Source organism: Sycon ciliatum, chromosome 3, assembly GCF_964019385.1.
Source record: "Sycon ciliatum chromosome 3, ocSycCili1.1, whole genome shotgun sequence".
In the NCBI taxonomy this organism is placed as follows: domain Eukaryota; kingdom Metazoa; phylum Porifera; class Calcarea; order Leucosolenida; family Sycettidae; genus Sycon; species Sycon ciliatum.
Genome location: NC_088645.1, coordinates 43,985,529 through 44,009,999, shown reverse-complemented (window position 1 = coordinate 44,009,999; position 24,471 = coordinate 43,985,529). Strand labels below are relative to the sequence as shown.

Below are 24,471 nucleotides of genomic sequence, written 5' to 3'. Positions count from 1 at the left end.
CAGTTATTCAAGAAAGGGCAGAAGCTAGCCAGAGAATTTATGAAATAAGTAAATAATAATTATTTTCAAATTCAAGTTCCCAGTTTTCTTTAGCACTGTCTTACTGCTATTATGTCATGCTTTAGCACTTACTTTCTTCTCACTCTTTTAATAATTTTAAAATGTCCTTTTCGTATACCTTACCCTCAGCAGGGTTTACCGGGTGTTAGCGGCCGTCGTGAGTTCCCTTCAGGAACGGACATAATAATTTACTTTTCTTTTTTGTACCCTCAGCTCCCATACTATTCGGTGATGAGCTGAACGCGAAAATCGATCTTGGAAAATAAATTCTTTAAACTCGACGTTTTCTGGCCATGTCTGCAAGAATTGTACTCTATATTGCACCTGCAAAATTTGTGCTTTTTTCTTTATTTTCTGCAGCTTGCTATTGTTCTCTAAAGGGATCAATGAGCAGCAGCTGTGCTGATGGAAGAGGAATTTGTCAATGCAAGCCAGGGTACACTGGAGAAAAGTGTGACTCTTGTACCAGTGCTAACCAGTACCACTCTACAACTGACGGTTGCAAAGGTATGAATGGAGTACACTGCATAAGACTGTTTTGTGATTTGCTAAGTGGTCTCGTGGGATCTAAAGCTTTGAGACAGGCCTTATTCACCACCAGTGAGCAAGTCTCCGCTGCTCTTGTTCTGCCAATGGCTTGTCACATGTCTAGTTCACCAGCTTAATTTCACTCATCCGTCAATTCCCTCTTGCAGTAAGAACAGGTATGCATTTTTTAACACTAACCTCGCTCATCCCGAACATGGTTCAACAGGAACCGTGGCTACTTTGCTTGCTGATGCTCGACGTAGATCTGCAAGAGCAAGGAATGGCCATCGAGCATGCCATCGGGGTCGCTTGGAGTTGACCAGCGCGCGGCCTACACTGGTTGCATTAAGTATGGCATGCGCGTAGATTTCTTGTGTCATGAACAACGACGTTACATGATTTGACCTGTACTTACCGTGCTCTGGTGACTCTGGTCCCTGTGCTTCATGTTGTGGGAAAGTCCTGGCTGGAAGGCCTACAACGCGACCAGCTCTTGGACATCAAGAGGCACTTGATCCGATCTAGATCAACGGGCAATCCATGTAAGTAAACATGCGGTTGATCAAGGTGACTTGTAATAACTGATGAACCCTGATCTACGAGACCTGGCATTCTTGGGTGACAAGGCACATGATTTCATCGTTCCTCTTGCCGTAAATTCCAAACACTACACGCAAAAATCCAGTCACTTTTGCATCAACTGTTGCATCGAAAAATGTTGGTGGTGCAAGGAGAAGCTTGTCGTTTGGAGTGACAAGTGCTCACCACTGCTTTTCCTTGTCCGAGTCAACAATACACTTTGTTCTGCGGCGTTGGGAGTAGTGTTGGAGTAGAAATTGCTGAGGAGACGTCACGGAGGGGCGAGCTTTGCTGCGCAGGTATGAGTTTGGACGTATTTCAGAATGGTCGAGTGGAAAAATTCAAATTGTATATTTCAGGAAAACCCGAGAAGGAAGAGGGGGGGGGGCATGTCCTCAGTGCTAGAAGAGGTGTTCTACTATCTGCTGGTGTATGTGCTTGCTAATTGAGGACGTAGCTGGCTGTTTTATCAGCGCTTGTAATTTGGCTATTTTGAAGACGACCAGTTGTTGCATCAAGGGACGATGGGGCTCGTCTTCTGGCATGCTGGCGTGGCTAATCGGTGCTGCCCCAAGAACACTTCTAAAGTGAGGCAATGTTGGCTTGATGGAGTTTTTGTTCGCAGCTTGTTCTTGTACGCTGTGGCGTCGCTCGTTTTACTTGGAGCGTCATATTCGGCTGGCCTCTCTGGTCCACTGGTCGCTCTGTCGTGTACATGGGATATCATGTGAAGACAAGTACTACAAGCACCACGGCGATCCGGTACTTGAGCATACCAAGACCCATGCGACGGTACAAGAGCATCCTGCACCCAAGGATAATGTGCCTGCAGCTAGAGATAATTCAAACGCCAAAATCTCTCCACAGGGCCAGAAGATCAAGATTCTGTGGGATTTCATCATCCGAGGCGATCGCTACATTGAGCACCGACGGCCTGATTTTCTTCTGGCTGATGGACCTGCCAAGAAGGCCCTGATCATTGACATTGCTGTACCTGGTGATCCAAGCGTTGCTGAAAAGGAAGTTGAGAAACATGCCAAGTATCAACTTCTTGCTCGCGAAATCCCTCGGCTATGGCAATTTGAAACTCAGATTTTTCCTGTGATAGTTGTGACATTGGGCACTGTCTCCAAAGAGCTGCTGCCAGGATATCTTTACACCATCTGTATCATGAGCTACTGCTCCGTGTCTGAATTACAAAAGAATGCTCTCTTTGGAACGGAAGCTATCCTGCGGAAGGTCCATGATTTGCAATGCTCCTGGGTGGGTGGTGGAGTTCTTTTGGTCCTATTTTCCTCCAACCCCTCTTGTGTTTCCAATGATCGATATTGAAAAGGTTTATCGTGTTTCTCTCTGTTGTTTACCTACAATCATATTAAAATCGATGATGTATGGCCCCACCTTTGGCTCTAGATGCAAGCCCGGTGGGTGCCATTTTCCAGCCTTCGGCCGAGCGCTGATGGATAAAAAGATAAGAAGAAAAGAGGACCAACGAACTGCAAGTTACGCTATAATGTCCACTAACGCCACCAGTCTTTACATTTAGCTCATGTGATAATATTGTACGACACTGATTCGTTTTTGCTTAGCTTTGCCTCCAATCGATTTTCCAATCTTTATGGCCATACAAGTTGCGTGTTCTGTGGTATGTTGATATGCGTGGTTTGACCGTTTTGTCTAATACTCTTGCCAGTATCGTCATCGACATACATGTATATCTGCCAATGTCCTTCACTGCTGAGATTTTCAGCTCGTGCTTGTCTTGGTTGCGCTCACCTCCCCCTCCTTATGTTATTTCTACAACTTGGAACCTTCAAATTTGGAAGGCTGTTGGAGTGGGCATCCAAGATGTGCTAGAGCTGATAGCCAGTTTAGTGTAGGTAGTCAGTACCGTTGGTCAGTGTCGTGCAATGTTATCACATGAGCTGATTGTAAGGTAACTGATGGTGTTAGTGGATATTATACCGTAACGGGTAGTAGGTCTTTGGTTCTCTTTTCTTCTTATAAATGAATCCTTCGCTCTCCACACGAATCTGATAATAATAATCTTAGCTTTGTGTTTCAGTGTCTCTGGTTTCTTGTAATACTTACTTTAAGAGAATGCCCGAAAACTGGTTCATGAATTTCTCAGCCTGTATTGCTGATGATGGCAAGGGATGGTTTGTGATTTGTAGGTTTTCTGTCCCGGATATAATAATATAAGACTAAAACCCAGTGCTGTAGACAGCAAGCTGATCATACAGGCCTCATCATTGCAGCTATGCGCTTTAAGTAAGCTGAGTTGCCAATGCACCATCGAGATTACGACAAGTCGTTGCTGTAATGCAAGAATAATCCAGCTCCAAAAGGCTGTGAGCAATGCGTAGTGCAGCAGCTCTAAAGCAGCCCGCCGAGAGTGCTCAACAAGACAAAAATCTCGGAGCTACCTACCCAACGTTCCAGACGGCAAGCTGTTTCGGCCCTAAAGGCCACATGAGTTTAGCTACGACTTTCTCTTTCCTATTCAGTCCCGTTCTCACACAGGTGGTTTAATAAATTTGATGCAGACCAATTTGCAAACTGATTCTCATGTGTGTGTGTGCTCTCTTTGCTCAGAATTGTATAAAGGACTTCTGTCGCCAACCAGTGCATCCGGATTGGTCCAAGGGAATGTAGTGAATCTCACATATCCCTTTGTCTTTGGCTCTAAGTTCACCTCATATAACCAAGTGACGGTAAGCTGATACCGAGATGCATCCACGCTAGTTATGTGCCCACCACTGACATTGTATTATTCTAGTTTTCTTTAAGAAAAGATGAATGAACAGGCTGTCGAGTCAGACCTGTTCGCATTTCTCAATCAAGTGAACTGATTACAGAAAGGAAGTGAAAGAGAGAAAGCTCTATGTTCTTGAAAGAGACATTAGAAATCCGATTTCCAGCAGTGGTTGAGGTTGACGATATGTAACAACGATACAGAGACACAATAGACTCACCTGTCAACAACTTGGTTTTTTAATCGCAGTCTGATGCACACATCATTCTGTTCTTGCATGAATTGTTCATACATTTCCATATTTGGGGTCACTGAGAGACTTCCTGAACATGGCGGGTTGTTCATTATTCTATTATGGACATTCATTATTCTATTATGGACATTCAGCAGAGGCTTCACTCTATGATATTGCATTTTTGTGGGGAAGGGGGGGGGGCTTGGCATTTTAGTCACAATAGTGGCAAACCCTTGAGCTGCCCACTGCACCTTTGCATGATAATATCTTCTTCTGAGCAGGCACAAAGTGTGCTCTCTACTTTGGTGTCGTAAATCTGTAGATGCCGACCACAATGTGCTGGCATTCTAGTCGTTAAAGGGGAAGTATACCCTAAAATCAAATTTTCACCAGTTGTAGTCTTCGAGGTGCTGAGTCGAATGGTCTTGGTCCGAGGACACTGAGACACTCCCTTCCTCCTTTATTCCCAATCGAACTCGCGCACTTCCACCGAAACTGGGTGACTGCGCCCTACTGAATAGGGATTTGTATGGAAAAAGTCACTAAAAACGCCGTTTCGTTCTTATAAAAGCACGGATGACCCCAATTGGTCCATATGTTCTTTTGGCCGCTGAGTCGACTGGTCTTGGTCCGAAACGCTGCGATGCAGCGTTCGGCCCTTATTTCCAATCGAACACGGTTGAGAGAGCGGTCACGTGCTCATGCGTACACCAGTCGCCTTGTCACCATGCCTGCAGGCTACAATTTTCACATCAAGGTTCAAATTAAAGGTTCAAAGCAGGGAGTCGTAAGAGGCTTTTACGGCTCCCTGGTTCAAAGGTTCAACTCGAGTGACATAAACGGGCCCAAACAGGCTGTAAATGAGTACGTGACCGTAGGCAAAATTAGAGTGCACTTAGTGGCATATGACGTCACAGCAGCAGCTAATATCGAACATGTGACCGAGCGCAGACGTGGCATAAAGAAAAAGACAAAACAAGAAAACAGAAAAGAGTGAAGTGAATTTGAATCGTAGCGCATAGCGCGCATAGCTATGAAAGTGAATACATATCGAAAGATGGAAATAGAGCGAAGTTGAGCAGATACAACACTATGGAATAATGACAATCACGAATAGAACTGGAAGCTGGATAACTCTCAGTATAGACCCAACAAGCGCGTACCCTGGATGACAAATCTCGCAAGTACGTCAATACATAATGCAAAAATATACCGAACGAACACTCAATGGAACTTCAAACTGCTCACTGTCGTTGTTCTGTAACTCCTCGCGCAGTGAAGCAACAACAACAATTGTCCTCGACAAGTAATTGAGATGCACATCATGCACACATAATCAAACACTCCCTGCTCCAGAAAGCCACAGGCTTTAAATGCATCAGGAATACAAACAGTATTGTGCTAACTTGCCACTGACTTAGAATAGCACTGCATAACACGGCAGTAACGCACATGAAGAATTGTATAGAGAACGCACAAAGAACACACAGAAAACACACAGAAAACACACAGAGCGCACACCACTGCATCCTGTCTTCCGAACATGTATGGTTGGCTGCACGACCGTTCAACCTATATCTTTCAAACATTGCAGGATGGTTCTGACCTACATGCTACGCATGGAACCACAGGGTTTGATGTCATAGGTGGCACACAAAGTCACACACACACACACAGCACATTCTTGTGCACAGATACTTAAGTTGTGGACAAGGTCGCTTCCCTGATCACATCTTCTTCTCCACAGCCGCTATCCTTAGCTGTCATGTTCCTATCTGTGATTTAGAAAACATATTCCTTGCACCATGCATGCATGGTCCACCACTTCCATGTCTTTAACCTTCCCTCCTAAGTTTCTACAACAGGAGTCAGTTGGTTCTTCGCTCTCCACAAAGTGTGTTTCAAGAGGAGAAAAGAAGGTTTTCTCACACACTCAATCTACATTGTTTTGGTATATGTTTCTCCACCAGGTGTCTCTTGATGGACTATTGTCCCTGAATGGTTTTTCCGGAGGCTACAATTTGAACTCGCGGGTGAGAGAGGAGCGTGCCATTGTCGCCCCCTACTGGACATCGCGCTCTGGAAACCAGGCCTGTTCCAATGGAACCGTGAAAATACATCACTTCAACGAAAATGTGGACAAGGCTGAGTTAGATACTATTAAAGAGTTCATTAAAAAGTTTAATCCCAGTGAGGAGTTTAAGCCACGTGAGGCCGTTTTTGTAACCTGGTTGGAAATCCCTGAAAATGACCAAAACAACAAGGTAAAGTGAAAATTCTAAACAGGGATGCCATGTGGTGACGTCATTTCTCTCCAGAATTATTCTGCATTCAACTGTAGTATTTGTTTACTATTTCATTTTCACATGGAGAATCCAATGCAGCCAGTTATAGGGTGAAACTATCCAACTATGGGCATCATCCACAGAATCTGCTGGCATCATACGTGTGTACTCGAATCTCACCATGAGATCTTTTCTTGTCTTTTTTCAGCAGTCGATTTTTTTTCATCTAAAAAACCAGTCCTTCGCTGATATCAAAGTTCTTCAAGCTAAGACGACAACAGCAATCAATAGAGGAAAAGGTTTAAATGAATCTGGTTGAAGTTCTTGCGTGGCAGCGGACAACCGCACAAACGCGTTGGACTCTAGCACACCACTAGAGTCCAACAGCTGTGCAACCTTTCTCAGGACGTGTAGGCGTTGGTCAGCCTTAGAGGCCACGGCCCGGATGTGTGCTGAGTAGGACAGTTGCGAGTCGAATGCTACGCCCATAAGTTCAATTCCTTTCCCTTCGGGAGCAATCACGCCATTGAAGAGCACTGGTGGGAGCACTGGGGGAGGCTTGCGGGAGTCGATAATGAACGCCTGAGATTTGGATGGCTCGAAGGTGGCCTTCCACTTGGAACCCCAATGGGATACAGCATCCACTGCTTCCTGGAGTTGTGTTGCAGGGTCGGATATGCTGGCTGTGGCAGAGATGCACTGATACAGTGTCGTGTCATCTGCATAGGTGGCGAATTCAGCACCAGTAAGCAAGATGTCCTCGCAGTCACACGCCGGTTGCGCTGGTAGCTTTCCAGCCATCCGAGAAGTGGGCTGTCTAGACTGTACACGGAAGCCTTGTGCAGCAGGCCAGCATGGCTGGCTGTATCACAAAGGTGACTGCTATATCTATCGCAAAATCATGGGTGGCTCCTCAAGGCTGGCTGCTCTGGACCATTAAGAGAGGAGCTTGGTTAAGGCGTCCGCTGCGCTCATGCCCTTTCCGAACCCGAACGGTTTGGCGGAGATGACATTGTGAGACTCCAGGAAACTGGTTATCTGACGATTGACAATCGTTTCCCTCACTTTGGATAGTAGCCAACAGAGACACAGGTCTGTACTGTTGAGGCAGGTTCTTGGATTTCTTCTTGTGAATGGGTGTGACTCTAGCTGTCTTCCTTGATGTCACCAAAACCATGATGTAGAAGCCAAGGGAGAACAGTTTGGAGCGTGGCTTACTCACACCTTCAGAACTCGCGCGGTATTGCCACAGTAGCTTTCGATGCATTTAAGCGCCGGAGTTCTCTCTTGTCCATGGCAGGGTTGAACTGAACCGTTGAGAGCTTTTCAGCCGTGCACTGACAAACGTGGGGGGGGGGGATTACGTCGCAGGTTGGTTGGCGGGGAAGTCGTCGGCGCCCAGGCTGCACTTTAAGGCAAAGTACTGCCCAGAACACTCAGCTTTTTCGGCATTCCATACGCATTCCAAGCCAGGCTGCGGCGCGAGAGTTGGGATGGAGGTGTTTCTGCTGCTGCCACCTTCCTGCTTGATGGTAGACCACCACGAACGGTCATTCAGGCTAGCTTTGGGGAGCTTAGTGCGCAGGGTAGACAGGCGGGCCACCTTGGCATGCTGGCCCCACAGGATGTTGTTACATTGTAGAGTGGCTGCCGAGGTTGTCTGCCGCGCTGCTGTTGACTTCTGCCATCTGGCAGCAGCCCAAGCCCTCTCTTTTGTTTTTATGGGATGAAACGTCACATGCCATGGAGGATAATTTCAGTAATGTTGCCACACCACTCCTTAACCCTGGTGGTGAAGGCAGTTGACCAGTCATAGGCTAGGAAAAGGTGACAGAAGCTGTCCCAGTCTGCTTGGTTGCACCGCCAGGCAGTGCGTGTGTTTTTTGGTTCACGGAACACGGAGAAAGGGAAGTCCATGATGAGGACATCATGGTCAGAGAACCCCGGTGGCACATGGCATTTCACCTGAACCGGTTGGCCGAAGTCAGGCATCACACGGTCCCGGGTGTTATCTCCACGTGTGGGAATGTTGACATGTTGCTCCAGGCGATGAACATAGCAGAGTTCCTCGGCTGCTTCCCCTGCCGAGGTAGTCTTGGAGCTTCCAAGCCAGGCTGCATTGTGGACATTGAAGTTCCCTGCGAGGATAACATGATCACCGTGGCTGCGGGCCTCATGTAGGTGAGTATCAAGGTAGTCGATCACCTCGGTGTCTGTCCCGGCTGTGGAGCCTGACCGGTAGAGTGCACAGATACCAATCTCAGACCGGCTAGCTGTTGATACAGATATCCATAATCACTTCGTGATGTTTCGTGCTGAACCGGTCCAGGTGCTGGAAGGCCATGTTTGATTTCACCCAAATGGCAAATCCACCTCCATGATCGTTTCTGTCATGTCGGATTGGAGACGCGTATCCGGACAGACAGACCGCACTGTCAGTGACCTTTGCAGTTGAGAATTTTGTCTCCATTGCAGCGATGACATCAGGTGAAGAGCACTTTCCTGCATGTGCGAGTTCACCAAGCTTTGACTTAAGGCCAGAAGCATTGACAAGTAGGAGCCTGAGGAAACGCTTTGTTGGAGACCATGCAGGTCGTGTTGTGGCGCAGATCCATTTGATCTCTTCAGGTCTCCAGTCTCTGGTGGGAGGTGGGAGTTTCTCCGTTTTTGGCCAACATGTAGTCGAGTGGAGATGATTTCTGCCGGTGGCGGTGGCGGCGGTAGTGGTGGTGGCAGTGGGGAGGAGGGTAGGCTGAACCCGGCTGTTGCTGTTGCTGTTCAGTCAGAACACTGGTAGAGGTGCTGTTTCTGCTGCTGTGGCTGTGACTGCTGGTGCTGCCCTCAGAGCTGGTTTCGGAGAACTTCCATGGCTTGCAGTATAGGGGTCTTGGCCAGAAGTTGGGCACTGTCACTGTGAAGAGTGAAGTGGAATCGATGGTCACTCTGGCGGAAGCACGCCCACTTTCTGACAGCCATGCACTGCAGGTGTGGAGAGGAATAGAGGCGCCCAGAAACTCACTCCTGGTTTTGAGAAAATGCCTGAAGTGGCTCTCAGTGCTGTAGGTGGCAGTACTGCCAACATACACCACGGCACGCTTGTTCTTGGGTGGCTCTGAGGAGACAAGCTTTCATGAGAGATCCTCCAATAGCATGGAAGATTGGCTTGGACTCTGTCACAACTGTCTGAGACTTGGACTCTGTCACATCTGATTCGAGATGTGACTCAGAACACTCTGCCTTTGCCAAAACACAGCTTCCCTGGGGCTTTCGATCCACGTTTGTACTGAGGCCAGTTTAATTATGATACGGTACTGCTGGGTTCCACGTGAGCTGCAGATTGCTTGGCGCTGCGTTTGCTGGCACGGGTACTACTACTTGTGTATGATGTACGTCTGCTGGAACTGCAGGTGCAGGTAACCTGTTTCTCGTCGTCTTTGACTTCATCCGGGCAATGGAGTTTTAGACACAACTAACTCCTCTTTCAAATCCTTCACTTCCGCTGCCAGCCCGCCAATTTTCTGCTTCATACGCGCTTCGCGGGCAGCAGACTCGGTCGCAGAGAGGTCGCCCATGGCGAAGGGTTTCTGCCTGGCCCTACCTCACTATCTAGACTACACTACACTACACTACACTACACTACACTACACTACACTACACTACACTACACTACACTACACTACACTACACTACACTATTTTTGCTACTACCTACCCACCTATGTCCAGTCCGGCCTGATGTTTTTCGGGATGTCCAAACAACGAAAAGCTACGAGTTTGAAAACATGCTTGCCACACTCGTAGCTGCAAAAAGTTCAGTCGCCTACTTTCTTTCAGTAAACAGAGTTCATGATGCGAATGATGTACATACAGAACCTCTAGCACGGCCAACTGCAACTCAGCACTACTGAGACACTAGTGAGAAACCATCATCGCTATACATCTCACGACAATCACACCATGACTATGGCAAATGATGTCTTAACACCGATCTACAGACTTTGAGTGGTTATTATGGAGTTTTCATTGAATTTGGAAAGAAGCGGGGGTGAATTAACGTGTCTGTCAAGCTCATACTGTTACTGTCTGTTTTCTATTTCATTGCTCTTTTCCCTTTAGCGTAACACATTCCAGGCTATGATTATCAGTGATGAGTGCCAGTCTTTTACTTCGTTCAACTATCATGATATAAGCTGGGCAGGTTATCCGTATCCGGTCCTGGCAGCCGGCAACATCCTCAATGCAAAACCAGTTAGTGGAAGACTATACAACCTGACCAATGGCTGTAGTGCTAAGCTACGTGCAAAGAAGCACTGCCTTGACAATGTTAGACCTGCACCCTCTCTTGGCAACTCGAGTGTGGATATGACCGAATGTCCGTCCAACATAAAAATTGCAAATGTCGCTACAGCGTTCATAAGACAGGAACAAATTACCGTTCACGATTGTTACCTCTCCGGTCCTACTACATCAAGTGCAAGTCAGGAGATAGCTTCAGTAAGTCTAAACAAGCATTCAAGAGGGATGGGGAGGGAAAGCAAGTGAAAATGAGGGAGAACAAGAGAGAGAAAAAGAGCACAAGGGAGGGAGGGAAAGTGAGTGAAAATGAGGGAGAACAAGAGAGAGAGAGAGAGAGAGAGAGAGAGAGAGAGAGAGAGAGAGAGAGAGAGAGAGAGAGAGAGAGAGAGAGAGAGAGAGAGAGAGAGAGAGAGAGAGAGAGAGAGAGCACAAGGCAGGGAGGGAAGGAAGAGAGGGAACAAGACAGAGAATATCAGAGCAACAACATTCCAATAGGACAGGTAGGGTGTATACGGAAATCATTATTATATTTACCCAAAATGGGACATAATCAGCTTAACCATGTCCTTGGGGTTTAGTGAAAATATTGAGAAACGACTGATCGAAAAAATGTTCTTGTCGAGCGCGTTCACGCTGCGCTTCATTCATCAACTGGTGGCGATCATCATTCTCTTCTTGTCCACCTTCGTTCAAACAATTGTTTGGTGGTGTACTTCAGGTGGCTGGCGAGCAAAGTGTCATGACCCAGTCTAGTGATGCTAGAGCAGGGCGCAGGCTCGCACCATCTTGGTGCACGGCACAGGTTTAGTAAGGTATCAGTGAGGCAATGGCGGCCCAGGTTTGGTAAGGTGTCAGGGAGGCCATGGCAGTCTTGTCTGTCTGACACTTGGGCGAGCAAGTAAGACAAAGAACTAGATGCTTGCGCGTCGCTCAGTTCTCGCGAGTTGTCTGGAAAAATGTCAGAAGCGGAGGTCACGATCGCCAGTGTCATTGGTAGAACTGAAGTGAAAAAGGGTGCAAGTGCAACGCCGCAAACTACAGTCTCAACTCCGGAATTTTTGACCATCCGCCGACAAACGCTGGCTACAAAAAAAACGGAGAAAGAAACATGTTGTACTTGAAGGTATATGAGCCCCGGCCAGCGAAAACCAGCACTTGTGTACTTGATATCAATCATCAAAATATGACGTCAAAGTTTGGGACGCGCAGTGAGCTGGCTTTTGAAGATTCTTTTTCGATCGAGTGGGTGTCTTTGTTGTCAAAGGAGTTTCAAGTGTCTTCAAATGTCTCTGGTCAATTGATTTTAGCGCTAGGTGAGAGCTCATCACACGGAGGTTGAGTTTAGACACAGCGATGGCGACAGGTGTCGCGACAAAGACTTAGGTCCAGAGTTGTCAGCGTGAGACTCCCTGTACGAAGCGGCGCTGAAAGTTAGTTCGCGATCGGAATTATTTCTTTGGTGGCGATCTCGCTGAGTTTGTCCAGCAGTGGGGAGTCTCATATGCATAGCAACGGAGAGCCCTCATAAAATCGACACTGGATACTGGTGGCGACGATAGTCAGTGCTGGAGTAATAGCGACTGCGAGAAGAAGCTGAATGTCGACCCGCTGAGCGATCCGTATTTCTACATCGACGACAGTGATGTTGCAGACACTGATGTTGCAGACATTGATGGAGGGCTTCTCACGGCGCAAAACAGAGCGTAGTATTATCAGTACTCTACCTTGCCAGACGACGCCAAGCTGGCTGCTGCCTGTGCTGAGAAAGGGAATCCCTAAAAACTCAAACCGGCTGAACGCTTTGGGGCAACATCTTCACCTGCTACAAAACGCGAGTATTCCCTCATATCATTGAAATACAATTATGCTGAAATCATGGTCTGAGTGAAAGTGTGCAAGGGAGTGGATGTCAGTGGTATTGGTCAGTACATCTATCAGTATGGCAAGTTTGGGACAACGCTCAAACTGCCAGCACAGAGGTCCCTGAACGCAAGTTGGAAGGCCAGCCACCAATAATCGTTTTGCACTCTGGTGTTGTAAAGAAGGTAGGAATACGGAATATCGTCACACTTCTGAACTACTCATGCCTGCAGCACCAAGAGGGCAAGCCTGACTTGCATTCTATTTACTTACATGTACCTGTTCCACGTCACAATCAGAAACTGTAGGATCAACTTGCATGGAGTCACTGGGCATGGATGCTGCGCCAACTGTACCGAATCTTGACCTGTGTGACTTCAAACTCTATTTTCCATGCTTTCGCTTATCAGATTGTCACCAAACTCGATAACTTGAATGATTAATAGTGTAGAAACAATTTTGAGGGAAAAAATAATTTTTGAAAAAATTACACATGTTCAGGTTTCTGCTGGCTGGGGCTCATATGCTTTGAAAGCGGTGTATGGGTCACTTTCAGCCTACTGTGGCGCCCTGTACCGCCTCCAGGAGGTCAAGTAAGATCTAAAAAACAGCTGACAAAATTGACAAATTTCACCCGGAGACACATGTTTCAGGTGGCTGCGGCCCATACAATTCTGATGATGGTGATGCCATGGCCAGCAATCGAGGACATCTGAGAGTTGTAATTGTTGTACTCCTCCGAGGTGTGATTTTTGGCGTGCTGGGCCAAGCACAAGGAAGCCATTTGTAAAAAAACTTCAGTCGAAGCTAGTTGCTGTTTGGAGCAGAAACGCTGAAATTGACTATTTTCTGCATGTACTCATACATGTACTCATGTACTCAGGCATGCAGTCTCACTCGTATTTAAGCTCTTTTTCTTGAATGGATGCTGCTCTGCGCCCCTTGGTGAACATTTCCTGCGCTCGTGGAGCAGCTGAAAAGGACCACTGGTATGTCTGGTTTAAAAGTGGAGAGTCGACTTTTGTGCCTTGAAAAAGGAGTAGAGAGCGATAAAGGTACGTCTGTGGCTTATTTTTGAGTGCTCCTCGTACATTTTTGATCGTGATAGAAATTCTCAGACCAAAGTCAGACCAAAGTCAGCGCGATGATGGCCGTACAGTTTTCTTGTGGATTTTTTAGTTGTTTCATCTCGTATCTATGTCAGTATCGTGATGGTGAAGTGGAGAGGGTGATTTTCTTCCTCTAGGCTTCGTTCGTCCGACTTTGCTTCGTCCTCGTTGAAAAGTGATCCTGAAAAAAAGGTCGATTCACAAAATTATGTTGATTTTCAATGTACGTGATGACATGCGATTGCTGGCTATGCCTTGTAGTTGTTTTATGTTCAGGTGTGTGAACAGGTGCATGTCTGTATGTGTGTGTGTGTGTGTGTGTGTGTGTGTGTGTGTGTGTGTGTGTGTGTGTGTGTGTGTGTGTGTGTGTGTGTGTGTGTGTGTGTGTGTGTGTGTGTGTGTGTGTGTGTGTGTGTGTGAGGGCTCATCCTGCGTGCGTATTCAAATACATACGCAACTATGTGTGTGTGTGTGTGTTTACGTGTGAGTGGGTGTATGTGTGTGTGTACATGTGTGTGTGCATGTGTGTGTACGTACGTGTCTGCGTGTTTCGCAGAACCAGCTCCTGTTGGTACCTTAGCAAGCCGTAGAACAGCAACAGGAATGCAATCTGTGGGTGGGTGGGGGGGGGGTAAGGGGGCTGGGTTAGATTCAGGAAATCGAAGACGTTTGAGATAGTGACTAGAACTAAAGTAACCCTAGAAAGGAAATGAGAGAAGTTTTCAAAGTGCCAAGTGTCACTGCATAGGTCAGCGGAGCCTGTCCGGTTTAGCCAAATAGCACCGGACATAGCCAAATCTCTGAATTTCTTCATAGTTAGATTGATTTATTCCTAACTGTCACCCAATGTGGCTATTTAGTCAAAGGACAATCTCCACCTTGTCGCTAACAGCAATACTTTACATGTCCGGTGATGTTTGAACTGAGTCTTACTTTAATCAATTGTTTAGCTTAGTCCTCTTGCCCCCTGAGAGGCCTGAACCTTTCAGTAGCAGAGTTTGATCAGCACAATACAATCTAATGTCTTAAATTTGTTTGTTAACAGGAATGCTGTTACTCTAAAAGTGATGGACAACTGATAGACACGGGTCTTTACCAACCATTCCAAAGGATTTCAGCAAACGACAGTGCATTGCGTGACATCTGCCAAACTGGTGGCATGCTGTCTCATTTCTTCAAGAACCGCAACTCTCCCAAAGCTGTGGACCAGCGTGTCTCCATCAAACAAAGTAAGCAGATGTGTCCTGGAGCATTTTGAACATTACAACTCACTCACTATGTGTTGCATTGTATTCAGATTTTTTACCTGGGCCTTCGCAGTGGGGCTAATTCTTGTTGGATTGATTCCTACGGAGTACCCATCGAGGCGCGCTACAGTACGCATTTGGCTCATCAGTTGAGCTTGAGTAGGCTTTTTTTACTTCTTACTGCATGGTCAGTTTTCTAAACTGGGAACTTGAATGAAGTTGGTTATTACTGTCAAAGGAGATACTTGTAATAAACTTCTAAACAAAATCAACATTGAGTAAATAAATTCCTCGTCCAACATCTCACCTAAAACAGTGTTGAGTCACCTCCACCATTACACTGCGCTCTGGTTGTGTGCAGGAGGGTCTAGTCGGCTAAAGAGCACAGTGTAATGGTGGAGGTGACTCAACATTTTCTTCAATGGCCGAGAGCTCTGTCACACCCTGGAATAACACTACATCACCTGCCTTATCATCAATTGTTTTTGGTCTGTATTTCTTTGCCTTTGCACAGCTTACTGCTACGGAGATCCGCATCTTGTAAGTCTCAGTGGGGAGAGCTTCGACTTTCATGTGGTTGGAGAATTTGTTCTCGCACATATGATCGGAGATGAAATATCAATGGAAGTGACAGCAAGGATGCAGGTGATTCCAGTCAACAATGTGGCAAACTTCACATCGATCACGCGTGTTGCCATTACGATGAGTATGTTCTAGTCTGTGCATTGTTCACATTAATTTTGGCTCTTCAGGATTCCCCGGGACAAATGCAATTGACATGAGAATGTATTTGTTGTCTTAACTAGTCATAAGCCAACTGAACCTTTCTAGAGGGCCACAGCAGATGTCCATAAACAATACAAATAAAAGTTCAATTATAGATATATTGAGCTACACAGAGTGTATAGTGTATGTTGTACCATATTTTTAATACCCAGCAGGCAATACTGACACAGAGAGGAAAGTTTGAACCAGAAGAAGAAAGGTTAAGTGAGGGGAAGCCGTCACAGATGAAATTTAGGAGACTGAGAAGCAGATGAGGCTGTATAGGTGGATTGGGGAGAGGGAGCGAAGCATATAGGTTGCAACCTGTGGTTGCGACTGATAATTTGACAGGAATTGCCCTCTATTCCGCCCCCCCCCCCCCCCCCTCATTCGTCTTTTCTAAGTTCACCTTGACACGAATTTTCTTGTCTTTTTTCTCATTCCTCTCTTCAGCGCAAGGCCAGTCTAGCAGAAGTCTTGAAATCTTTTCAAACTCACAAGGAGAGATTCAAAAGCGAGGAGACCACTATGGAACTGTTCAAACACACCTCAGCAGAAGCATCGTAGCTAGTTTTGGAAGTTTCGGTGCCAACGTTTCTGTACAAAGCAATCCTATTCTGTCGGTGGCTATTCAAAGTGAGTATGTGGTTCAACGATGTGTCTAATGTTATTTTGATCACCTATTGTGGATTTATTAACCCTTGTAGCTTTGAAGCCCAGTGACTCGTATACTCATCCCGAGAGATTTCTCCAGGACCTGTATACTCTATAATTGTATCCAGAGACTTTCCCCGAATAAACGCATCCAGACGAGACATTGTGTGACCATAGGGCAGGACAAAGTTAGAAGCGGGGTAAAAAAAACCCACACACACTTGTGCAATTTGAAGTTTTTGTTTGCGCTGAGTGCATCCCAGTCCTGCTCACACACGGTGGGTGCCAATATGGACGTGTGAACTTCAGCAACACGACATACATGTAATATTCTACGTTACCTCAAAGAGCACATACCGAAAGTAATTAAGGCTGGGTATTGTATGTTCATTCGAAATATAGCCGAGCAGATCAGTCTGATTGTAGATATTTTGATTATTTTGATTTTTTGTCGAACAAAATTTTGAGACCATTCCCTTGTGTCAAATTTTTCTACGTGATGCCTGACAGGAGACATTCCTTGAATCAATTGATAGTGTGACTGGCATTCTTAAGGGTTTCCTTCTTGTTATTCTTTACCTTCTCCAGCGCCAGAGAATTCCCAGGTGATTGGTCTTCTCAACGTAGACCGCGACAACGGTGTAGATATCTTGCAAAACATCACCGAACTCAGACTGGAAGCAAAGGAGTGTAAGCAATTTGTTGGGAGGCAACTACTTTCTTTTTAACCATAATTATCTCTCCAATAGGCAGTTTTGGTGACTGTCGGTGCCTCCTGTTTTCACACACTTTACTGCTTCACAAGATATGATACTTCGGCATGGGAGATCTGTAGTACATCTGGACCATTGATTGCCCCCCCCCCCCCCCACACACACACACACACTCACTCCTTCAACCTTCGCCACCCCCAACCCCTCCCCTCCGACCTTCAAGTTGGCAAAGAGATGCAACTAAAGACTTGATACTGTGCAGTTTATGGCATAGCGCCGATCCCGAGAAGATATTTCTGTATCGATATGTGTGTTTGGGTGTGTGTATTGGCTTGTTTGTTTGCTTATCCTAACGTTGCAATGTTCCACCTGCACAGATCAAGTCAACGAGAGCACTAGCCCTTTCTCATACTCCTCACATGAAGGTTTCAGAGCTTACAACCCAATCAATCCACCCACAACTGGCATTGTGGACACAAGGAGAACGGTGGATGGATGTGACGACGATGCCACCTGCATTGCTGATTATATACTTTCTAGTGACATTAACTTGGCTAAGAGCACACTAGCATCCAAACGAGACCTCAACATGAGCACCAATACTGTCGGTAGGTATTCGAATCTAGTTAACGTACGGTTTTAACTTTGTGCTGGGAGTTCATTGGACCCAGATGATGTAGAGGTTATCAGTTGCCTGAGGATTGCCTTAGCTTTGCTATGTGCATTAAACCCAGTGTTACAATACTGACCTTGACGGTTGTCTCTGTTCTCTCCCGCCTATGTTGGATTGTCTGTCTGTTTTGTGTGTGTCATTGTTGGCAACCATTTTTGTGTGTGTAAGTGTGAATCTGTGCATTTGTGTGTGTGTGTATGCGTGCGTGTGCTTGTCTGTAGTTGTGATTGTGTGTATGTGTGTGTGTGTCAGCAAAAAATAAAAATAGGGATTCACTGACCAGAAAAAGTCACTTCAAACAGCTGTGTGGTGGATACCAGGCTAAATATAGTGGCGGTCAATTCATCAGCCTTGCAAGCTGTTGAATGGTGTAATCCCAGCACAAGTTGCTATGTCTAACATAGCTGTTCGCTATCATCGCTTCCGCGATGGGCATGTCTGAGGTCTGAGGTGTGTGTGTATGGAAAATGGTGTGTATGCGTGTGCATGTCCATGAATGTATGCGATGTTTGGTCCATTTATTTCTTGTTTTTGGTGTACATGCGCATGCAGTAAGTATTTGCAGTAAGTATTTGCAGTAAGTATTTGCAGTAAGTATTTGCAGTAAGTATTTGCAGTACTTGTAAGTATTTGCAGTAGGTATTTGGTTGCACATGAACATGTGTATTTATTTACATGTTTCTATGGGCAGCTCGCACTCCACCAATAATCTCAATGAATCAAACTGCCTTGCATGGTACATACCAAGCAGCTAGCACAGTTACTGTTGTCGCATCCCCAAGAGCTGGTTTGACGATCGTGAGCATCAATTACACAGTTAATGGTATCACCGTGTCGGCTCAGAAAGTATCCCCCAGTTCACTGGTCTTTTCATGGACTCCTACTCAGAGGCATCTCAATGGCAGTGTGTCACTACATGTGACAGCAGCCGACAGCAATGGTGACATCGCTACCATGACAATTCCAATTGCTCTGTGCAGCTGCTTTGGAACTTGCCAGCCACTTGCATCCATTTCTCTGACAGAACCCTTCACCAAACTGGGCTGCGCCTCTTGTGAAGCTGGTAAGTGTAAATGTTGAATTTGACTTCCGTGTTCGAGGAATGACTTGGGAAATTCCATTGCAAAGAGTGGATGTTTCGCAGTGAATATGATGTCGGGGTCTGATTTAACCCTTTCAGTGCCAAGTCCTACAGGCTCCCACGAGATTGGCCAAAGACGAGATATCTCGTCCTCGTAGTGCGCACTACTCTATCTTACCGGCCATGCACTACCATCTAGCTAGGCAGATTGTGGCTCTTTGGCAAGAAACTAGGGGGAAAGGCGGTGACTGGGATGCGGACATAGCTGTTGGCGACGTTGTATATTGTGTGCAAGTGCTTGTATATGCTGTGTCTTTTTTATCACTGGGTGCCTACCTGTGTATCTCTGTCTGTAGGGCCCTGTTAAGTTAATATTATGAAACCCTCACCATTAGACAGCTATAGACGATGAGATGAGATGCAAAAATGCTAAAATTTTAACTTGCCAACCATACCGGTTTTTCTCGGTACTATACCGATGAACAACCGGCATACCGGGAGGGCTTTCATCAAAAAATTACCGGTTGTTTGTTTGTTTGTATTCTTTACTTACAGTGGGAAGTCCAAAACAGGCCCTAGCCTAATAACAATGGTCCCACTAGTGAGGGAATGCTGTATATCTGTGCATAAGGATCAGTGAGTGTAACAGCAACTAACTCAAAACAGGCAGGGAGCTGGTTCCATAACATGGTCCCAGCATAGGTAACACGTTTGGCAAGATATGCAGTTGGGCTGGCTGGGACCGGTATTGGCACTGAACCATAAGTGTTAAAAAATGGTTGTTTTGTGGTGTGACAAGGGCACATGCGGCCCTGCATTTCACAGACTCACGCATGTAGGGGCGATCCGGCAATAAAGAAACTCAGGTTTTGGTCCCCCAATGAGCAGTGGGTTAGAAATGAATAAATAGAAAGAAAAATTGCGGAAAAGACGCAAAAAATATAAAATATTGTCCAAAACAATCGACGAGGGGACAATTGATATTATTATTATTATTCTCAATTCATGGATGACATGGTGTCAACCAATATTATGAATGAGGGCTACCAGCCATGGAATAAAAGAGCGAGAAGAGGCAAAATGAACACGCAAAATATGGCAAGTTAAATGAAAATGAAAATGAAATAAAAAGTAAATCAATCCAAAACCAAAATCAATTATAAAAATCAATCCGAAACCCAAATGAATTCTACAGGTAGCGTATGTGATTTACTTTGGAGCTTGAAGTAATACACAAAGAGAAATAGTCGTAAAATGGCAATAAATAAGATAAATTGTGCACCCATAACAACAGCAAAAAAAATGAATTATTAGCTACATTGTACATATTAGCTACATGTATATAAGTATGTGTTTTAGTTATTACATTTTTATGTGACGGCGTTCCACTGATGATAGTCACAAGAAAACGTTATGGAACTTGACTTTCTTCATTTTTGCTGTTGTTATGAGTGCACAATTTATCTTATTTATTGCCATTTTACGAATATTGTCCCAAAAAAGAGAAAATGGACGAAATTGGCGAAAACCAGGAAAATAAGGAAAACTGGGTGTGTGACTAATTCATTTGTTTTGACTGGGTTGGCAAGTATGCCAGTAATAAATGCAGAAAAAAGAGAAGAAGAAACATGAGAACGAGTTATGCAGCAACTATCAAAAATGGTAACAAGACTATAAACAGTCAGAAAGTGTAATAATAGGGCACAAAGCTGACAGCCTCCAGAGACATTGCTGCGTAACTCGTATTCATGTGTTTTCTTCTCTTTCTTACAATTAGGTAAAAAGTGCTGTTTTATTTTCCTCGAAAATACACCTTTTATCTACTGTAGAGCCTTCAACTTTTGTGGAATCTCCCAAAACATGTTCCTTTCCATGAAACATTGATTTTCCCTCCCCAAAAGCAACATTGAAAATGGTGAACAGTATGTATGGCAACAGTTTGGCGTCTCAACCCGTTTTCTTTCTTGATCGATAGATAGCTGATCTTTTCGTTGACTTTTTCTTGTATCTTTGCAAACTGCTAACTGATAACATGTTCTGTATACGTGCCTTTCTATAGGTCGCACTGGTTCTAACTGTGACGAGGATCTGGACAGCTGTATTACATCACCATGTTCTAGTTCGCTACACACGTGTACTGATATCCCGCTGCCTGGAGATGGCTTCACCTGTTCATGTCGCGCTGGTTTCACGGAGAGCAATGGCAACTGCCTCGATGTGAACGAATGTGTAACTGGCGGTGGCCACAGCTGTCCACAAAGTCGCAGCTCATGCACCAACACAGCAGGCTCCTATCTATGCCAGTGTTCAGCTGGCTACACAGGCGATAACTGTCTAGGTAGGAAGTAGACAAGTATTTCACTCTCTTTGGTGGCCAATTTCCAGTGTATGCTAGGGTAGTGTACGGTTTGGTCAAAAATGAAACGCCTACATTAGAGCAATGAAGGTTGTATCTGAGACACTGTGGAAAAATGGTTACAGACCATTATAGTTACTTGATAAAGTATTTTCAGAATGGGAGTCTCCGTGAAACGCTCATCACGAAAATTAATGTTGCATCAATTATAAACCAGATGCAGAGAACAGTATATTTTAGCAAATGCATTGTTATGTATTATGAACTGTGGAAGCTTAGAGTGAAGTTCATGAAAAAAGGGGAAATCTCTTTGGTAGCGCTATTTAGCTTTAGTCAAGCTCATATACTATTATCATTCCATGGGACGCACCAGTACTTACGCACCAGTACCGTATTTTTCCAGTTGTAAGTCGACCTTTTATGACTAAAAATAGAAGGAGAAAGGGTGGGGGTTGACTTACAACCGGGATTCGACTTATAACCGAGAACTATCAGAATCTTACAAAAAATGACCTGCCCTGCATGCATGAGTGCACCATCTGTACACATGTTTGCCAGTTTATTGGCCTTTTTCAGGGATTGGGACGTTATATCCTCCAATAAGGAAAGTTTACATGATTTGTTGATGTGTTAGTAGCAGGGAGTGGTTGGCAGTGCTTCATTGGGTGAAAACTTTAAAACGCAGAATTGAGACCTCCGGATACGGGGGTCGACCTATAACCGGGGTCGACTTACAACCGGTAAAATACGGTACTTGTGCTGAATCACGCCTATCTGAATGTGAAAGTGTTTACCTAGCTGATACGCATCATAATCTTTGCTGCTGTGTGGTTTCAGATCAGGACGAATGCAGTTTAGATGTGAACGACTGTATACGTTCGACAGGTTCATGTATTAACACGGCTGGAAGTTACGAGTGTGTTTGCCCGGAAGGTTTTGAAGGCACTGGAAGACAGGATTATGGTGGTTGTGATGGTAAGCATTACTAAGCAACATTGTTATGCTGAATGCGATAATGACGATGTTTAAGTTTCTTCTGCACGTGCACCTCGCATCATATTGCTGTTAAAATTAATGATTTAAACAGTCGCTGCTTAGTATTGTTACCCTCCTGGGTAGGGATAAGCCCATTGCATGCAATATTTTACATCATTATACATCAGAAAAGCGCAGTGGCCAATGTCCCCAGTACTACTTGTAGTACAGGTCTACTCTCCATATAACGTTATCTTTGGGACCACGCAAAAACTATCGAGAATTATGTTATGTAGAAAACCGTGCGTAAAATACAAGATGAACAGAATTTGGGTGGACACACCCATTCCCATAGCGCTGCACACTCGAACCAGTTCCGTTATTTTTACAACGTTGTGCAGCGCTGTGGGAATGGGTGTGTCCACCCGAATTACTTTCAGAGATGAAGCTGCAGGAAGCCCCAGCCCTTCTTTAAAATACAAGATGTACCTAAAAATGAAGGGTTATACAAGGCGGATTTAACAATGAAAACATGTCCACACTGTACCACCATTGACATCAGATGCAACCGATGCCGCAGAATATATGCACGGTAGGACTAAACTGGTCAGCTACAGCTACAGCTTGATTGTACCGTGCACATGAATCTATGTTGCATCGGGAGTGCGCACGTCGGGGACTGCATCGAAGCATGCGTTATGTCGATGTTTAGGTTATATAGGACTAAACTGGCCTAAACTGGCTAGCTACAGCTTGATCGTACCGCACATGTGAATCTACGTTGTATCGGGAGTGCGCACGTCGGGAAGTGCACCGTAGCATGCGTTATGCCGATGTTTACGTTATGTAGGATTACGTTGATGCTTTTTCGGCGCCAGATTTGTGTTGTTTCCGTACTATAGCTTGTTTGATTGTTTGTATTCTTTACTTACAGTGGGAAGTCCAAAACAGGCCCTAGCCTAATAACAATGGTCCCACTAGTGACGGAATGCAGTATAGTGCGTTTCAAAAGCTAAGACATCCGGTTTCAAAAAATCGTTAGGCCAACATCAACATACAACATACCACATAAAATCTGTGTCACATTGTGCATACAATTTCCTAAATTGGGCGTTTGCTATCTCACGTGCGGAAAGTTCTAATGAGGGCAGGGGATGCACCACAAACATGTGCACGAGCTATGCTTTTCCTTTTTTTCCTTTTATCATTATCTTCATAATTTCGAGAGAATTGTGGAAACATGCCCTGTGTGAAAGCAGATGTTTGCCTGTGTTAATGGTGAAATAAAACCTTGTAAAATGGAAGATACCAGGCTCCTTCCATAGCTAGATTCTAGTACAAACTTGTCTAAGAACTTGCAGACTCCATTGCAGCCTCTCATACATCAGGCTACCTCAACTCGAACTTTCCAAATACGGTCTTTTCTCTGGACAAGTCATTTCAAAATAAATAAATCATTGAATTCACCAAATATTCGGGCATGGCCCATCCTCAGGGTGAAAACATAAAAAATGCGGAAATATCAGTCAACGCCGCCTGTCAAACCGATGGAATGAAAAAAAGAAAAAGAAAAAGGCTTCTCATCCCATCTGACTATGCTTGTGAAGAAATAATCACAAAAGAAGCTAAGAAGAAGCGTAAAAAGAAGAAAAAGAAGAAAAAATCTTGTTAAAAGCAGGATTCGGACTCGCAACCCCCCCCCCCCCCCCATAATTGTTTTGTGTAAAACGGACGAAATGGCGATAGTGTCGTGAACTACCTTGATACAGCAACATTATTGTCGCAGTGATTGTGAGCGTGTGTTTGGTTTTATGGAATTTGTTTGGCAGTTGTTCAATGTAGAACACCAAAGATTACCAATGGAAAAAAGAACACATCGCGTATACTTTATGGAGATACCGCTCGATATGCTTGTGATGATGGCTTTCGTCTACTCGGTGATGGATCACCAAACTGCACTGCAGAGGGCAAGCTGACATCACTACCTAAATGCGTTTGTAAGTGCTTCGGCCCTATCAGTAGTTCAAAATTGAGTGGCGGGGGAGAAAATTCTAGTATGTTCTATACCCTACTATTTCACATACATGTATACCCTGTGCCCACATTAAGACAATTGTATTTGACCCTCTCATGGCAGCAAACCCAGTCGAGTTTGATATTCCAGCAGGTATTGAGGATATTGTTGACCAGTTGCAGGGCTGTGTACTCACATCACTTCTACAGCTGGGTACTCTCATCAATTCTCAGATTTGAATTTCAAGCCCATTGATTCGGGAGGGCACACAATTTCAATGAGACTAA

At 45.1% G+C, this 24,471-nt stretch overlaps 2 protein-coding genes across 2 annotated transcripts in view; both read left to right on the top strand.

Annotated features, from left to right (window-relative positions):
- The first annotated feature begins 446 nt into the window (after positions 1-446).
- LOC135813119 (uncharacterized) lies at positions 447-14,964 on the top strand. The gene is made up of 5 exons (XM_065326337.1): positions 447-567; positions 3,763-3,881; positions 6,128-6,421; positions 10,558-10,935; positions 14,752-14,964. The coding sequence occupies exons 1-5, from the start codon at positions 447-449 to the stop codon at positions 14,962-14,964; spliced, it is 1,125 nt and encodes a 374-aa protein (XP_065182409.1).
- A 1,396-nt stretch (positions 14,965-16,360) lies between these two features.
- LOC135813118 (uncharacterized) overlaps positions 16,361-24,471 on the top strand; it is a 13,998-nt gene continuing 5,887 nt past the window's right edge. The window contains exons 1-7 of the mRNA XM_065326336.1: positions 16,361-16,421; positions 16,961-17,062; positions 17,463-17,693; positions 18,450-18,821; positions 20,899-21,177; positions 22,033-22,170; positions 24,000-24,167. Coding sequence (XP_065182408.1) covers positions 16,361-16,421; positions 16,961-17,062; positions 17,463-17,693; positions 18,450-18,821; positions 20,899-21,177; positions 22,033-22,170; positions 24,000-24,167 — 1,351 coding nt within the window. The remainder of the gene's footprint in view (positions 16,422-16,960; positions 17,063-17,462; positions 17,694-18,449; positions 18,822-20,898; positions 21,178-22,032; positions 22,171-23,999; positions 24,168-24,471) is intronic.